Consider the following 17650-nt stretch of genomic DNA (forward strand, 5'->3'; position numbering starts at 1 on the left):
TCCCTCAAACATACAAGTTATGGTTTCATACTGCCTAAGATGTTGATTTACATGGGTAAAGTACTCCTTCTCAGTTGACAGTTCCTTACATCCGCACGTCTGACATGAGAAAGTAGTTAACTGAACATCTGCTGTTTCTAGCTTCCTGTGTGTTTGATATGTGTAACTCGAAGTTGTAAATGTACATGGACAATCTGCATAGACACAAGGATAGCGGCATGTGCGGCCGGAGTGAAAATGTCTCAGCCTAAAATGTTTTAACAATCCATACCTTGTAGGTAATGAGATGTCACATACTTTACATGGCTACATTCACACAGCATCTGTAAATACAAACAAATAGGTGTATTAGTTGTGTGTCAGTAACACATTTATATTTTGAAAAGGCACAAATGTGTTTACAGCCCAGATCCTTACTTGATTATCGAGGTTGCCCTTCAAAGAAATATAGAAAGTGGAGAAACTCAAGAGAAAAGCACATCTGTAAAAGACAAATGATAGTTAGAAACAAAAAGCATTTGGGGTTGACCAAATATTTTTCACACCTGTATCCAGATGATGCTGTTCAGAAAAATGTACCTCAGTTATAAATTAAAAAAATGCTGCAAAATCGCTCAGAGAAATAACGTTTCTGATGTGCAAGCTTGCACTGTCTGGATACAGGTTCGAAAAATGTCTTTAACGTGCAAATTGATCGCAGGAAAAAAACAAGTCCAGTGTGCAAAGGCTTTTAGGCGGCAAGATAACTTATTACTTTTAACAACAGCGCCTGATATACAAGGTAGACTAGCAAAGTCAACTCATTATGTTGCACACAAAATGCAACAAAAAATTACATTTGCACACACTGTAAAACAATTAACAAAAAAGATAGGACACGTTGTCTAACGCACTTGAGAAAAGCATGCTTGCTTGCTAGCTAGCTAACGTCACTGTGTCCAATCCCGACCGATTTTTAGCTAACATTCTGATAAAATGCCACTTCAAATATTGAAAAAAATTATCGCATCACGTTTTCAGCTGATTTACTGATTTCACGTTAAGCTTTAACTTCTTACCTTTCGAGCTAAATATTGTTAAGAAATGTAGAGTTAGCTTAGCCTTTACTAGAGCCGGTAAAAAGCCGTGCGCTACCCTTGTCCAAACCCGACCGCACTTCTATCCTCGTAGTAAACACTCGCCGCTGCTGTTTTTAAAGGGATATTAACTTGATCCAGGGTCACCAAACTGACCATCAATGCTGTCAACATATCCGGGGACGTAGTTATGTCCTCCACAATAAGATATCACGCTTCAACATCTCCAAACTATGCGATAAAATCTCAATTTGACTGTATACCACCACCTGCTGGATGTTTTGTTGAACTCTTCTCAAAGTTTGCTAGCCCCCATCCCTTCCTCCCCTCGACTACAGATCACGTCACACATGATCGTGTATTTTCATTGGCTAGACAAAGTAAGTAAGTAAGTAAGTAAGACTTTATTTATATAGCACATTTCATACAAGAATTGTAGCTCAAGGTGCTTTACATAAAATCAATAAAAACAATAATACAAGTGATAAATAATTCAAACAATAATAAAAATCCCAATAAGATCTCTGTTCAAGAGAGAAAACAACTTTAAAAAGTAGGAAAACCCTTTTGAGATAAAATTACTTAAATGCTTCGGTAAAAAGGTAGGTTTTAAGCTGTCTTTTAAATATGTCTAGAGTGTTAGCTTCCCTAATATTTATGGGTAATTTGTTCCATAGTTTTGGGGCGTAATTGACAAAGGCCGAATCACCAATCTTCTTATGACTGCTTCTGGTGACCTCTAATAGGCCTGCATTTGATGATCGCAGTGTTCTAGCTGGTGTGTAGTTTATAAAGGAGTTAGCAATGTAGCTAGGTCCTTGTCCGTGTAGAGCTTTGTATGTGAGGAAAAGGACCTTAAAGTCAATTCTGAAGGTAACAGGGAGCCAGTGTAAAGTAGCTAGGACAGGACTAATGTGTTCTCTCCTTTTAGTTTTGGTTAATAATCTAGCTGCAGAATTTTGAATGAGCTGTAGTCTTTCAGTGGTTTTCTTGGGAAGACCAGTGAAAAGTGCGTTACAGTAGTCCAGCCGGCTGGATATAAAAGCATGAATTAACTTCTCTGCATCATTTTGGTTTACCTTTGCTATATTCCTCAGGTGAAAGAAAGCTGTTTTGGTCACTTTATTAATGTGAGAGTTGAAATTCAAATCTGAGTCCAGGATTACGCCGAGACTCGTCACCTCTGGTTTAAGACAGGGGGTTAAGCCTCCAAGATTCTTAATAAGCATCTCTCTTTTGGATTTGGGGCCACATAGTAGGACTTCGGTTTTGTCTTCATTTAATTTAAGAAAGTTATCATTCATCCATTTGTTTATTGCCAACAGGCAGTTTGTAATGGAATTGATGGCCGTTGCATCGTTGGGTTCAGTGGATATATATAGTTGTGTGTCATCCGCATAGCTATGGAAATCTATGTTATGTTCTCTGATTATGTCGCCGAGTGGTAACATATAAAGAGAAAAAAGTAATGGACCTAAGCAGCTTCCTTGAGCAACCCCGTAGCAGTTCTCATGTTTCTTGGACCTATGGTCACCTAAACTAACATAAAACTTCCTTCCTGTGATATATGATTTCAGCCAGTTCAATACACTATCCGTGAACCCAATAAGCTTTTCCAGTCTATTGATTAGGATGTCGTGATCAATTGTATCAAATGCTGCACTGAAATCTAACAGGATAAGGATAGAGACTTTATTTGCATCAGAGTTTAGTCTGAGGTCGCTAATTATTTTGGTGAGAGCAGTTTCAGTACTGTGATATTTCCTGAAACCTGACTGCGAGACTTCCAGGATGTTATTTTCTTCAAGAAAAGAATTTAATTGGACTAAAACTATCTTTTCCAGTACTTTACTAATAAATTGGAGGTTTGATATTGGTCTGTAATTTGCAAGTAGACTGTTATCCAATTTGGGTTTCTTTAATAGGGGCTTTACAACAGCTGTTTTGAAGGCCAGTTCTAAGGGATGTGTTTATAATCTCTAGCACCGGACCTGAGACACTATCAAACACTCGCTTAAAGAATGTTGTGGGTATAGGATCAATATCTGAGGTTGTGGAGTTAGATTCGCTGACAATTTTGGAAAGTTCACTAAGTGTGATACAGGTAAATGTGCTCATGGTTATGTTGCAGAATCTACTGATGTCGTTTCGACCCCACTATTAATAATACTCGCTCTAATCAAAGTTATTTTGTTCTTGAAGAACAAAGCAAGCTCTTCACATTTAACTGCTGAGGATGGAGGTGGGGCAGGGACAGTGTTTAGCAGCTGGTCAATGGTGGAGAAAAGAACTCTGGAATTTCTGGCATTTTCTGTAATAATGTTGGAGAAATATTCTCTCCTTGCTAGACGGATGGTTTTGTTAAAGGTGGTTAGTGTATCTTTGTAGATATTGTAGTGGATAGTGATCTTTGTTTTCCTCCATTTTCTCTCTGCTGCACGGCATTTTCTTTTCGTTTCACTAACATTTTTATTTCTCAGCCATGGGGAGGTTCTGCTTGTGCACTTCTTTTTGGTTTTCAGTGGTGCAACAGAGTCTAACACAGATAATAGTGCATCATTGAGGTTCTCTACCATTTCATTCAGAGAGCAATCATGGTAAGTCGGCTCATATAGAGCAAATTGTTCCGAAAATGTCATCATAGCTGTATCGTCTAAATATCTTCTATGGACTAAGAATTCTTTTTTGGTTTTTGTTAGGATAATTTCCACATTAAAAAGTATATAATGATGGTCTGAGAGGGGTAGATCAGTTATTGAAATATTATTGATATTTAGTCCAGTTGTTATCACTAGATCTAGTGTGTTTCCGTGCCGGTGTGTTGGGTCTGTTATGTGTTGAGTTAGATTGAAACTGTCAAGGAGATTTAAGAGCTCAATAGTTCTTGGGTCTGCTTTTTTATTTACTTGGATATTTAAGTCTCCGTTTAAAACTACTTTGTCATATCTAGTGACACATAATGATAATAGTTCAGAGAATTCTTGTATGAATATTGGCGAGTGCTTGGGTGGCCGATATATAATAACAAAAAGTATTGATTCGGTTTTGAGCTCTATAGCAAGATATTCATATGATGTGAATTCACCTAGCTCAGTGATTTTGAACAACAGTTTAGAGGAGAAAATAGCTGCGACTCCTCCACCTTTTTTTGATGTCCTTGAAACTTGGTGAAAGCTGTAATCAGGCGGACACGCTTCTATCAAAGTTGCTGTTGCCGTGTCATTGTTTAGCAAGGTTTCTGTTAGACAGATGCAGTCTAAGTTGTTTTCTTTGACCAGATCATTAACTAGGAATGTTTTGTTATTTAGTGATCTAACATTTAGAAGGGCCAGTTTCATCTGTGGGGTATTAACAGATAAAACATGGGTAGATAAATCTGTTGGAAGAATATGGCTAGTTCTGTGACTTCTAACACTAGTTTCAGGTTTGTAACCATGCATTTTACCATGCCATTTTCTGTTTGTGATGATGACTGGTATGTCCAATGAAATAGCATGGTGGCTGTCCTAGCGTAGCTTTTCTTTGGGAAAGTCTCTGTCACTGAGCTGTTCCATCACAAGGGAATTCATCCGGGGGGTGCAGATCTGTGCAGGGCCCATGTCCTTGCAGGAGGCTGTTTGAATGTTCTGTTCCATGGGAGGTTGTTTGGGATGCGTCAGTCAGCTTAGACACAACAGGGATAGGGAGAGAAGCTTGATTTGTGGTCAGGAGCACGTGATTGATGTTTGCTGTTAGTAGTCGAGATCCTCTACGGTTTGGGTGGAGTCCGTCAGCTTGAAAACGGTCTGCACAGTTCCAGAACACATTGAAGTTATCGATAAATCTCAGTTTGTGTGTCAGACAGACAGATGCCAACCATGTGTTGAAGGATAGTAGTCGACTGAAGGCTTCTTTTCCTCTGCGAAAGCATGCAATCGGTCCACTGATGAATACATCTTGATATCTGTTAAGTGTGTTCAGTAGCTGGGTGAAATGTTTTTTAAGTATCTCAGTGCCAGTTTTCTTGTGTAGGATATCAAACGAGCCAGTGTGGATGATAATCTTAGGGTTGTTTGGTTTATTGTTGAGGATTGTTTGTACCTCTGAGGACAGTTCCTCGGCAGATGTGTTGCTAAGACAAATATTTTCTGTCTTTGCCAGTTTAACATGTGCTGTCATGGCATCTCCAATCAAGATAGTGGCCATATGTGGTGTTGTGTTTGCATTTCTAACGTTTGCCTTATCAGTAGCTGCGGGGCCAGTTCTTATCTTATTTGGGTTAGCAATGATAGGACCTTGTGCTAGACCAAGGTTAGACACTGCGTTAGTGCTAGCAGTAGATTCTATAGTGCTAGCAGTGTTAGCTCCTCTAAGTGTTGATGGGCTGTGGGTAGTCTTAGCATACCTTGGATCTTGATAATCCTGTGATATTGTTGTCTGATTAGGCTTGATAGGGGGTCGAACAGCGCCCCGAGTGGTCCGAGAGGGGCTTGGAGTGAAATGGGGAACTCCCGGTCGCAGCAGACGATGATGTGTTGGATTTGCATGTGTGTAGTAGCTACCATCATGGTGTGTCGGCGATCTGGGCCCTTCATGTTTGTTAGCTGCGTGGCTAGCACTCCTGTGCCTCTTCGCCTTGGATTCCACACACAAGGGAGAGAAAGTTCCCAGTGGTTCAAAACTGTTTCTGAGTGTGACAGGAGGAGAGGTGATGCGGGAAGAGTTTCTGCCTCGCTTTTTTTGCTGTTTATCCTTGGTGACAGTCCCATCTCTGATGAAGGTAGAAGCGGCGCTAGGCCTCTTTGGTTTAGCGCCGAGAGCAGGCCATGACTCATCCGGTCCAACGGCCGGTGGAGAGAAAGCTGGTTCCAAGGGTGGCTCATTGGCAGGTAGCTTAGCCTCCGGGCTAGGTAGCATGGAATCTATGAAGTCTTCGGTCTCTCTGATATCTAAGAGGGTTCTGACTCTTAGCTCCAGTTCGACTATCCTCTGAGTAAGTTGTTTGCAGTCATTACAAGCCATAGTTCTACAGGGAACAAGCTTTAGTTGGCTTGCCTGTGGTCAGTCTTGGAGGGCAGCCCAAAATACTTCTGTTCTCCTTGGGCTTCAGTCCTCTCAGGTTGTTCCTTTTTGTAGTATTTGATTTTGAGTAATATCTTCAAAAACTATCCAAATGATTGAAACTTCAGAGCATTTCTCCGTGAATAACTAGACAATACGATAGAAGCCAAGCAGGGAAGCAAGCAGGGAAGGTCAGGGGGAGGAGAGGGAAAGAAAATGCGACTGCCTTCGTTGAGAGCGTAGTAGAGTAGTGTTAAGCTAGCGTTGAAATACACTCATATGCTAACCCATATAGTAGCAGTACGATGACAACACAGACACGCTTGTCAGAGTAAAGATCGTCGCCCAAGCGTCGCCCGAGTGTCGCCGAGTGGTCTTTCGGCCAAAGTAACTTTCCTATATTATTTAGACATGTAAACGTCCATATATGTTCATGAAATTTGACACGTAGATTGTTTGGTATGCCTAAAATAATACAACTTACACTTTGCTGGCGATCGCAAAAGTAAATGCTGGCAAAAAGACCGGAAACTGAGTGTCCAAACCCCGTTCGGGTTTGGACAATAGGAGTTTACGGCGGTCGGGATTGGACACAGTGTACTTGAGTAGCCATTCCTGCACAAAAACAGCATTTGCATGCACGCTGACCCACAGCAGAGTTAATGGTTAATCCTAAATTTGGAACAGGGAAAAACCTGCAAATTTGTATATATAATTTTTGTATATAATTGTATATAACAGCACTCGCTAGAAATATTTTACTGTTGGCAATATACTCTATATGTTCCTATTTCACTGACACCAGCCGCAAATTAGCCACCCTAGCTGATGGTTCTAGCATTAACCATGTGATACTTAGAGCTAGCTATCAAACCAGACGAAAATTTTTGCAATAATGACGGATTTACTGGATTTGATTGCTAATATATTTATATCAGTGTGATAGGCATTAACTGCACTAGTAAAAACATAAGTACGCAGACAGATTACAAGCAGAAAAGTTGGATGGCTTCAGATAGCTTACCGTTACGAAACAAAAGTCACGATCCTCCTGGCAGACAGCGCTGAGGTGAAATGGTGGAAAGGAGAAACGGTCGGGAAAGAGCGAAATCTGAGGTTATTTCCACCTCAAAACGATTTCACTTCCTGCAAATTGCATGTAAACCAATCTCATACGTTTTAACCAATTGAATCTTGCTTGTTTCACAGCTAGCCCTATTTAAAACATGTTAGTATGTTTTAATTGATTAAGAGTAATATATTTCAGAATAGATTTATGCTCATTCTAAGAATTTTTTATAAATACATTTTGAGAAAATGACTATTTAAATAAATAGACTGCCATAAGAGACAATGACCCACTTATGACTCCATGGACCTCACTCCCTCCTCACTCTCTCTCTACCCCCTGCCTTTCCGAAACCCCCTCAAGCTGTAGCTTTTAATTAAAAATACTTTGCTTAGCTGGTGCTCTACATTGCCCTTGGGGATGTTATAAAGCTTTGTTTTCATTTTTGTGAAAAGGGCTGGGCCATGGGGAAATGTAATGTGAGCCCATGTGTCCCCTCTTCTGTGTGTGTGGACAGACTTGCGTGTGTGGGTGTAGCTTTCGCGACAACGGCCCCATCAGGTGAGAAGACCAGATGATCAACATATGCTGATCCCAGGTGTTTTGTAATGCAGCACAATGCAAATGGGACCAATTGGTGATGTGAGGAGGCGTCATGAGAAGAGAGACATGACACACAATTCCCAGTCAAATTATTCCATGAATTGCATCACTAGTCCTTTATTCCTTCTATTAGAAGATGTTCTGGGAACTGGACTGGAGAGGTCAACCAAGCCTTTCAAGTCATCCCCCTTAGTGGTCCGGGCCAATAGTGTTTTCTCACTAACAGCAAGGTGATCCATTCATCCTGACCCCATCTACCTCCCACAAACCCTACTGCTACACTACACTGCATGCCAGCACAGAGGGACCTAACCTCTTGACCAAGACCTTTTCAGCAAGCAAGTCAAACGGAGTCTTTGTGCTGCATAAAGAGGAGGCCACTGTTTGCAGTGCTGATGACTGTATAAACTTGTCTAATAATGCAAGTTGCAAGTGAACTGAAGTTCCCTTTAAGAAATTGGATAATGAGAAAGGCGATAGAAGCTGGGTTAGAGAATCCTGGCGTTTGCCACTTTTTCCCGGCCGCCAAGGGAAGTATTAGGCTATGGTTTAGTTTGTTGGCACACCACTGTGTGTGTGTATATATCACTGCCTGCGTGTGTTTTGTCACCTTCTGTTCGTTTGTCCTTGTCTTATCTTTGCCACTTTCTGTCTGTGCTTGTCTTTGAGTATCTGACACATTTACAATCAGGAACAAATGTTTACAAGATGGATGCTGTATGGGGGACAGAATGGATCCTACTTTTCCAAGGGAGAATGTATACTGTACCTCCTACCAGTAAAGTTTGCCAGTGTTCTGCTAAACTGTAGAAGGTTTAAAGTGTTATTTTAGGTAAAACCCAAAATACTCAGAGTACCAGTTTGTGTACCAAGCCTGCTTGAGGCCTCGCAGAAAAGGTTTCACTGGAAAGCACACAGCATCTGGTGGTATTAGCTAGACGTGGTGACAAATCCAGTCTCAACAGGTAGATGTAGACTTATTTGTTTCTGAGTGAACCTTACTTCCTGTACATCTGTCTGCTGGAGTCCAACCCAGCTTTTTCTGGCTACTCCCTTCTTCAAGTCCTCCTTCCTCTCTCCTGTCCTGCTCTGGCGTTCGTGATGTAGCTACAGCCAGGACACAAATTTATGATGACTTGACTCTTCTGGTAATCATGATAGCAACTCACTTCCCAGAAGTAATGAAGATGGTGTGTGATTGCGTGCATACATGAGAAGTCCTAGCCACAAAACCTGAAAAAGCTTTAGAAGGATGTTTTACCTCAATTAGTGGATAGAACTTCATACAAATAACTTAATCGTATTAAGGTCACACATGTTCCCAAGCATATACTTCTTACCTTTAGATCAAAGATAGGTTTACTTGGTCAGTCTCCAGAGAAGGGATATTCTGGCAGTTTCACACCTCTGTTTTTGATGGGTTGTGTATTCAACAGTTTCTGAACTTCATTTACATTTACATTTTACATTTATTCATTTAGCAGACGCTTTTATCCAAAGCGACTTCCAAGAGAGAGCTTTACAAAGTGCATAGGTCACTGATCATAACAACAAGATAGCCAAAAAACATCGCGAGTAGCCAAAACATGAAGCACACATTGTGAACAACCAAAGTAAGTGCCAAAGGGAAGAACCATAAGAGCATGTAGTTAAACAAGTCACAACCAAACAACATGAACAGCTATAAGTGCAAGTGTACCTGTGGGAAAAAGCAAGCAACAGTAATAAAACAATATATCACAGCGAGAACCAAAAATTTTAATCAGTTACCACTAACCACAAGAGCAACAAGTCTCTAAGCAAGAGTCATTGTGATCCTTGAGGAAACTAACATCGGGTCAAGCGAACCGTTCCTAAGTACCGTTGGGGTGGTCCTGTTTTTTAACACAATTATTACTGCAAGAACACAAGGAAACAGGGGTGTTGTCTCGATGAGGACAAAGGGGGATAGACAGGCAGCCACAACTCAGCAGTGTGTTTAAAGAGGGAATGAGGCAGCAGCATTTCTCAAGTTTTGAGAGGCTAACAGAGTGGTGATTGGTGTCTGGCCAGCGTTTCCCTTTCTGCAAGTCTCTGTCTCCCCCTCTCTGTCTGTCTCTCTCTCTTATACCCCACTGTCCTCTCAAAGGATTGATTGTTTTTATTGCTGAATCAGTAGCCTCTCTACAGGACCACCTAAAAAAATGTGTGTTGGAGTTGCAAGTGAGCTGTACACGTGTTTACTATGAGGGCTTTGTAAACTTGTTAAATGGGCAAGTTTATGATAGTATTTTGATATCTCAACTACTTAAGATCTTACAATCCACCACAAGGTGGCAGACCTACTGCTCCCCCTTATGTCTCTCTTTCTCTCGTTAGTCCTGTGTTCTCTTCATTCTCTGCTTTTTCTCTTCAGCGATCAATGTATTTGCTGACCTGATGGGATTTGGAAGTGGGTGAAGGATCCAGTAATTGTTGAGTTGTGGGGGAAGGGATTGATTAAATACTTCCTGTGTGTCTCTCTTTCCTCCTCTCTCTTCTTTCTCCCTCTCCCTCGGCTCTCAGGAGTGCATAAACTTGTTACCTTGTGCATAGACCTAAATATGTTGCAAGCAGCCCTCGGGTCCCAGGAATCCGATGCCACAGCTTACAAGAACAGCAATAGAAAATCTAATCATTTCTAGAAATTGTTTATAATTTACCTATGGATTAGATTACAGGCAATTGTCTGTATATATTTGACTTTGACCGAGACACACTGCTAACATACCTCCTGCCTTTTGTGTCCCCACAGATCGTTCCCCAATGCTAGCGACCATGAGTGGGCTCATTCTCAAGAGGAAGTACGAGGAGGTGGAGGAGGACCCATGCTACTCCTCGTCATCCTCACTCTCCTCTTCGGCCTACTCCGGCTCGGACTCGGAGAGCGAGAGCTGCTACTCTGACACACTGGACTCCACCCCCAGCAACCCCAGCTCCCCAGCCACACATTTCCACAGTGAGTGTTGGAACACGCAGAGGCCTGTCTGAGTAGTGGGCATGCACCCAGCACAAGTGTGGAGAGAGACTGAGAGAAAGTGATAAAGGGAGAGGTAGAGAGGAAGGCATGTAGGAACATGGGAGGGAAAGGATCATTAGACTTCAGATTTTTTTAAACAGACAGATTTGTTGCATAAGACAGTGTGGGTGCTGAGAGAAGATCAGTGTTTGGCTGTCAGATTAAGCGGCAGTGGTGAGGCAATCATTTATCTCCACAGATGTCACAAGCATGAATGTCAAACTGCTGCAGGCTGTATAGATTTCTTGCAATGACACACATACACACACTCAATGGTGTAAATATCAAGCTGTGTGTGTGTATGTGTATCCAGTAACTCCCAAAGTTTTATGTTTTTATGGTGGATAATTTGGTGTGTGTAACTACAATTTCTCAGAATAATGTTGATCATACAACTGCAGCCACTTTGAGGGGGGTGGGGTATTCTGTCCACTTGTGTTGGCTAGCTCTCACTGAAAGCATTGATTTGCTAAAGTTTGTGATCCTAATGTAGTTTACAAAAGAGGAGTTGTTGTTTGGGATATAAAATAAAAGGTTTAGGAGTAGGGAGATTTCTTAAGTACTTTATTGAAGGTACAATAGGTAATGGCACAAAGACTTGTGTGCAAGGATGTGTCTCTAAAGTTTGTTCAGCAGACCTTATACAGAAGTTAAGATAATTCATGTTCCACCTAGTGGTATTAAAGGAGAAAGCAACTACTGAGAAGTTGAGGAAGCTTTAATAATTGCAGAGGGGAAATAGGCGGTGTTTATATTCCCCAAAACGGATGTGAGTGTTTTCCTATATTTGTTCTTAGTTGTCCGTATCGTAACCCTGGTTTTCCCCTCTCTGTCCATCAGCCACATCCATCTTGAAGAAGGCAATGCGGGTGCGGCGGGAGCGTGGGACCAACGTGACCTTTGACCAGGTGACTGTGTTCTTCTTCCAGCACTGCCAGGGCTTCATCAGCGTGCCCAGCCGGGGGGGCTGCTCACTGGGCATGGTGCAGCGTCACAGTGCCCTGCGCACTTACACGCTGGCAGAGTTTGCTGCAGAGCAGATTGTACTACGCCGCAAGAAGCTCCTGGACCGCCTAAGGGAGGAGAAGCTGGAGGCGCTGAAGCTGAAGGTGAGCTTGGTTGTGCAGATCTCTGGCCAGTTACACTGTCTGATTGTTTGGATGAAGAAGAATAGATCTCAAAGCCTTGTCAATAATCCCTCATCCCTTTACAGCTGACCAAGAACGGCACGCAGGAGAGTGAGGAGGCAGAGCACCTGACCGTAGACGACATCCCAGAGGAGGAGCTGGACCTGGGCACCGCCGGCACCTGCCTGGACGATGGCTCCTTCCTGCACCCGTACTCGTCCAAGCGGCGCCATATGCTCCTCAAAGCTGCCGGCGTCAAGAAGATTGACAAGGAAGAGAAGAGGCAGTTGCACGAGCTGCGTGTGTCACGTGAAGACTGCGGCTGCAACTGTCAGGGCTTTTGCGAGCCCGAGACCTGCGGTTGCAGCCTGGCTGGTATCAAATGTCAGGTGAGAAACGCCGTTCATTCACCTTTTTTTGAGTAGGCTTAAATTCTATGAATCAAATGGTTGAGGGGAAAGAGTTTAAACCTACAGTATTGACTCAATAAAAATGCTATGATTAAACATGCCTTTCGGTTGCAGTGTTCCAAACTTAAAACAGCTTCAGTAGTTGAAAGTGCCTTTGGACTCTCTCTCTCTCTCTCTCTCTCTCTCAGATGGACCACTCGTCTTTCCCTTGTGGCTGCACTAAGGATGGCTGCGGAAACACGGAAGGCCGCATACAGTTTAACTCCAGCCGCGTGCAGACCCACTACATCCACACCATCATGAAACTGGAACTGGAGAAACGTCTGGAGGAGCACTCTGAACCAGAGGAAGAGGAGGTGGAAGGGAAGCTTGAGGTCAATGGCTTCCAGTTAGACTGCTCTAACCACGGTTACGGCCACAGCTGCAAGCCCCTGGGGCTCCCACCTCAAGCAGATCATTCCTGCCAAACAGTTTCTCTCCCCACCGGAACCTCTTTCCACTTCTGCACAGAACTGGCGGCGGGTGGGGAGAACAGCTGCAGCAGCGACATGACGGACTCGTCCTCGGGCTCCTCTGCCCACGAGGACTCTGAGGCAGGGGAGCGTAGCCCAGGTGAGGAATCCTTCCCGCTGGGTGTGGATGAGAGCAGCCTAAGCCGCATCCTGAGGTTCAGCAACGCTGACAATGAAGACTGTACCATCAACTGCAGGGGTGTGACAAACTGCCATGAGAAGCAGCAAGCTCTGCAGCAGTCGACCACATCCTTGTTCGGAGGCTTCAGCTCGGCAGAGTTCCCTGATGAGAATGAAAACATTGATGCCGCCCTGTTAGACTCTATAGATGATCACATGAGCAGTCGGGCAGCAACAATATCGGAACTGTTGGACGAGAACGCCAACCAGGGCAATGGTCTTTTCCACAGTGGCAGTGTTCAACGCACTCCCTCACCGTCCTTTGACCAGTCATTCAGCTATGGCATGGACCTGAGCTTGTCCTCCGAGTCAGACCTGGAGTTTTTTGATGGCTTTCCCTGTCTGGGGACGAGCTCGCTCTACAACTCCCTTAAAAAATACGAACACAACAATTTCTTTCAGTTCCAGATGCCTAGTTACCCCAGCCTCCTTCAGGCCAGTGACCCGGGGACCTGCCTTCTGGAGTCTCTGATTGGCCTGTCAGAATCTGTCCCAGAATCCCCTGCTACTTTTACAGACAATCAGTTGTTAGAGGAAGCCTTCAAGCTTTCTGTTATGGAATCTGTGAAAGGGTAACACAACATAATGTTCATAGGATTTGAAAATAGGAAATGAAAAGGGGGGTGGGGGCTGTCAGTGCAAAAACTTGTCACTTGATGTCAAGTAATGTCAAACTTGTCATAAACTTGTTTTTGATGTTCACGGTTCAAAGCTGTGATCTCCCTCTAGCTTATAATTTTCACGATTCCATACTTGTCTTCATAATGTGAGCAAAGCAGTGTTGGGACTAATGAGATACAAAATTACATTTCAGTTAAGAGTCTGTGTAAGAAATACAAGCTCAATTTGGTTGTTTTGAAATTATCTTAAGAGTGATACTGCCTGTCAAATCCTTTTTCAACCAAACTTAAAACTCCATCCAAAAGGTGTTGTGCATAAGCCTTGTTGGTGTCATGAAAGGGAATCTTTGTTGAATGTGCACCTCAGGGACTTTTTGTAGCTTTTATAGGCAATGTATTGTGACTGATGCTGTGTTTAGGAGTGGGCCTACCTAGAAACTGACACGGTCATGATGTTGACCCCTACATGGTTGTATGGCTCTGTCACAGTTGACTTGAGTAGATGGGGGTCAACTCTGTTATTGATTCTAAAGGGGAGTCATTATCCTCAAAATTTCTCTTGATTCTCTGGGATGGATTCAACAGTTGAGAGGATGGGGTTATTATTTATGAGATTGTTAAACTACAAAATGATTTCAGTTGAAAGTGATGTTCAAAACAGAAGCTGAAATATCTCATGTTTATTTTTAATGTATTTAATTCATAATGTTATTGTATTTATTTCATATGATGACCTATATCATTCATATTGAAGGGGCACTTTGGTTTGACATTTTTACCCAGAAGTACTATCTCCTTATCAATTCCCCTCCCCCCCTTTTCTTTAGGCCTACAGAGAAGCATCAGGGAAACAGGACAAGTCTTTAATATATATATATGTTATTAATTTAAATATAATGCATTGGTGAACTATTTTGTTTATTATTTCACTAGTTCTTATAGAATGAGACATTTTATTTGAAGGCAATAAAATGGGTGGTTTACCGCTTGCCTGTTGGTCATTAAGCTGACATTTACTCATTGTGCCTGGCTACCGTGTTTGCCAGTGTGAGCAAGCAGTGCTTACATTTCAGTCGTGGGACTGAAAACTGTGGACCTATTTAATTACTGAATCATGAGAAGTATGGGTCTATTGTTGTTGCTGTCTTTGAAACTATAGAAAATAACACTAATTTTGTAACTAATTCAATGAATGAAATCTAATCTGTATCTCTGACAAATTATTTTATTTAGAAAATTGTTGCATAATGCATACTTCTCAATTGTGGAAACTATGATATGAACTATGAACTAAAATATGAATCATAGAGGAATGTATACTTATGAAGACTATTGCTGTCCAGCTTTTTGAAGTATTTTTCATAGGCTCATCCGTTACAGATTTTTTATAAGAATGCCATTAAAACTAAATTGGTGATTGTACCCATCTTGGTGTGGATGTGGTCAATGTTGTTATATTGTTAATGATCAATGTAAAGATTTTTGTATACATAAACTGCATATATTATGCAATTTCTATCACAATATGCAAAAAGCCTCAACATTGTATGTCTGTATGTGTTGCCTCAATGGGTCCTTGTTTAAGATATTTTCAATATGGAGATTCTTTTAACCTTTTTTTTTTATCTTTGGGTCATTCTGACCCATCAGTCGTTGTGACCCACCGTCGTATTGCGACAACTTTACCGCATACAAAAACAAAGTGAAGCATTTTCTTTTAACCGTTGGGCTGTCTCAGACCCCCCACATTGCAAAGGTTAAAATAAAATTATTTTTAATTGTTTTTGTACTGGGTAAAATTGGGTAAACACAACAATGGTTCATTATTAACCTTTGGGTCATGTGACCCGAAGGCAGCACATAGGTTAAAAAGAGTATGCGTTTGGACAGATGAGGGACACTGGAACCAATGGGCCTCATTCACCAAATGTTCTTAAGAACTAATTTGTTCTTAAATCCCACTTACGCAGTTTTCACGAAGATTCTGGTATTCATCAATGTTTTCGTATTTGGGATTTGTTCTTAGGTAAGAACAGAATTTACGCACACCCAAGAGCACTCTTGCACACAATTGAGAGCTGACATGTTTGCGCAAAATAAGTGGGTATACCATTTTCGTCCGTTCTAATTTAAAATTGAATATTTCTCTCCTTTATAATTTTGCAACAAATAATTTTCATTATTTTACACATTATTATATGTTTGTTTGTTTTAATAAATACGCACTACACTTACACTTCGGCTCATTTGTAAAGCACTTTGAATTGCCATTGTGTATGAATTGTGCTAGGCCTATATAAATAAACTAGCTTTGCTTTGCCTTCAATTAACATATATTATGTTAACGGGGAACCTTGCCATCCAATAATAAGTGACTTATCACGGTATTTACGTTTATGCATTTAGCAGTAAGTAAGACTTTATTTATATAGTAAGACTTTATTTATATAGCACATTTCATAAAAGAATTGTAGCTCAAGGTGCTTTACATAAAATCAATTAAAACAATAATACAAGTGATAAACAATTCAAACAAAAATAAAAATCCCAATAAGATCTCTGTTCAAGAGAGAAAACAACTTTAAACATGCATCTTAAAAGTAACATATACATTTGGTTCACCCCTGGTCTGTATATATAAAACCATACACTCTGTTAACAGATCCTTTGCCTCAGATCAAGAATACAGATTGTTTTACATATTTGTTTAAATACTTCACGCGACCAGGGTTCTTGTACGCTATCAGAGTTCGCCAACTCTGACCTAGACAAAGTAAAAATAGCAAGTCAAATAATGACCCAAATTTACTAGCAGACGCTTTTATCCAAAGCGACTTCCAAGAGAGAGCTTTACAAAAGAGCATAGGTCACTGATCATAACAACGAGATAGCCCCAAACATTGCGAGCAGCCAAAACATGAAGCATACATTGTGGAAAACCAAATAAGTGCAAAAGGGAAGAACCATAAGAGCATGCAGTTAAACAAGTTGCAATTGAACAACATGAAACTCCCCACAAGAGTGCAAGAGTGTACCTGTAGAAAAAATAATCGTGTGCACACGGCCTTTATCCTGGCTGTGCCCTCCTACGTACTTCCGCTCAATTTTGATTTTGCTTCTGTACTAGGTCTGGCCATGAGGTACGCAAGTCAGATGTCTCCGGTTAATTTTCTACCGGCCAATCAGCGAACAGAGGGAGTGGCTGAGAACGATGACGTTGATGTCGTGCGCTAGTTTGTGTTGTAGTTCCGTAATGGCGGCGGAGAAAGATGCGAGCAAAGCTATTCGGTCCGTTGTGGCAACGCTGCCGAATATCCATAAGCTAAAGCCAGAGCAAGAACAAGTTTTGCTGAGTTTTGTTGGTGGCCATGATGTTGTGGCCCTCCTCCCCACGGGGTTCAGGAACAGTTAGATTTTCCAGCTACGGCAGCTAGCTCTGTTACAGTAGTGGTGAAAGAATTGGCTAAGGTGAACGCTAGTGATTGGTTATGGCAGATCAGAGTGGCTCTGGGCAGATCCAATAGTTTTAAACTTCAACGGAGTACCCGCCTACAAGGAAGTCAACGCTTGTCAATGGAGCGAGGCCAGACTCTCTGTACAAATGAAATGTACAAGAGTCTGGTTAGGACCAGTTTACTATTTCTAAGAACTAAAAAATCTAAGAATAAAACAATTTAAATGTAAAATAAAATATATATAAGAATAAGAATGAGCAGCGTGAGTGGTGCAACCAGATACTGATATAAGGGGGCTTATGCATAGTGTAATTGCCATTAGATGGACTTATAATAGTTAAATAAATGAATGAATGTCAGTGGGAGTCCTTGGCCTTGTTGAAGAGGCCAGTAGCAGATGGAAAGAAACTGTTCTTATGTTGTGAGGTTTTGGTCCTCATGAACCGCAACCTTCTGAGAGAGAAGAACAATATACAGTAACAGGTTTACTTTATTTGCAAATTCAAGTCGGGCCTCCAGGG

At 41.6% G+C, this 17650-nt stretch overlaps 1 protein-coding gene across 1 annotated transcript in view; it reads left to right on the forward strand.

The window, feature by feature from the left end:
* Nucleotides 1-14664, forward strand: part of csrnp1b (cysteine-serine-rich nuclear protein 1b) — a 38005-nt gene extending 23341 nt beyond the window's left edge. Inside the window, exons 2-5 of the mRNA XM_067252146.1 lie at nt 10562-10765; nt 11666-11934; nt 12039-12341; nt 12551-14664. Coding sequence (XP_067108247.1) covers nt 10562-10765; nt 11666-11934; nt 12039-12341; nt 12551-13630 — 1856 coding nt within the window. The 3' untranslated portion in view covers nt 13631-14664. The remainder of the gene's footprint in view (nt 1-10561; nt 10766-11665; nt 11935-12038; nt 12342-12550) is intronic.
* The last annotated feature ends 2986 nt before the right edge of the window (nt 14665-17650 follow it).

This window comes from Osmerus mordax, chromosome 15 (assembly GCF_038355195.1).
Source record: "Osmerus mordax isolate fOsmMor3 chromosome 15, fOsmMor3.pri, whole genome shotgun sequence".
In the NCBI taxonomy this organism is placed as follows: domain Eukaryota; kingdom Metazoa; phylum Chordata; class Actinopteri; order Osmeriformes; family Osmeridae; genus Osmerus; species Osmerus mordax.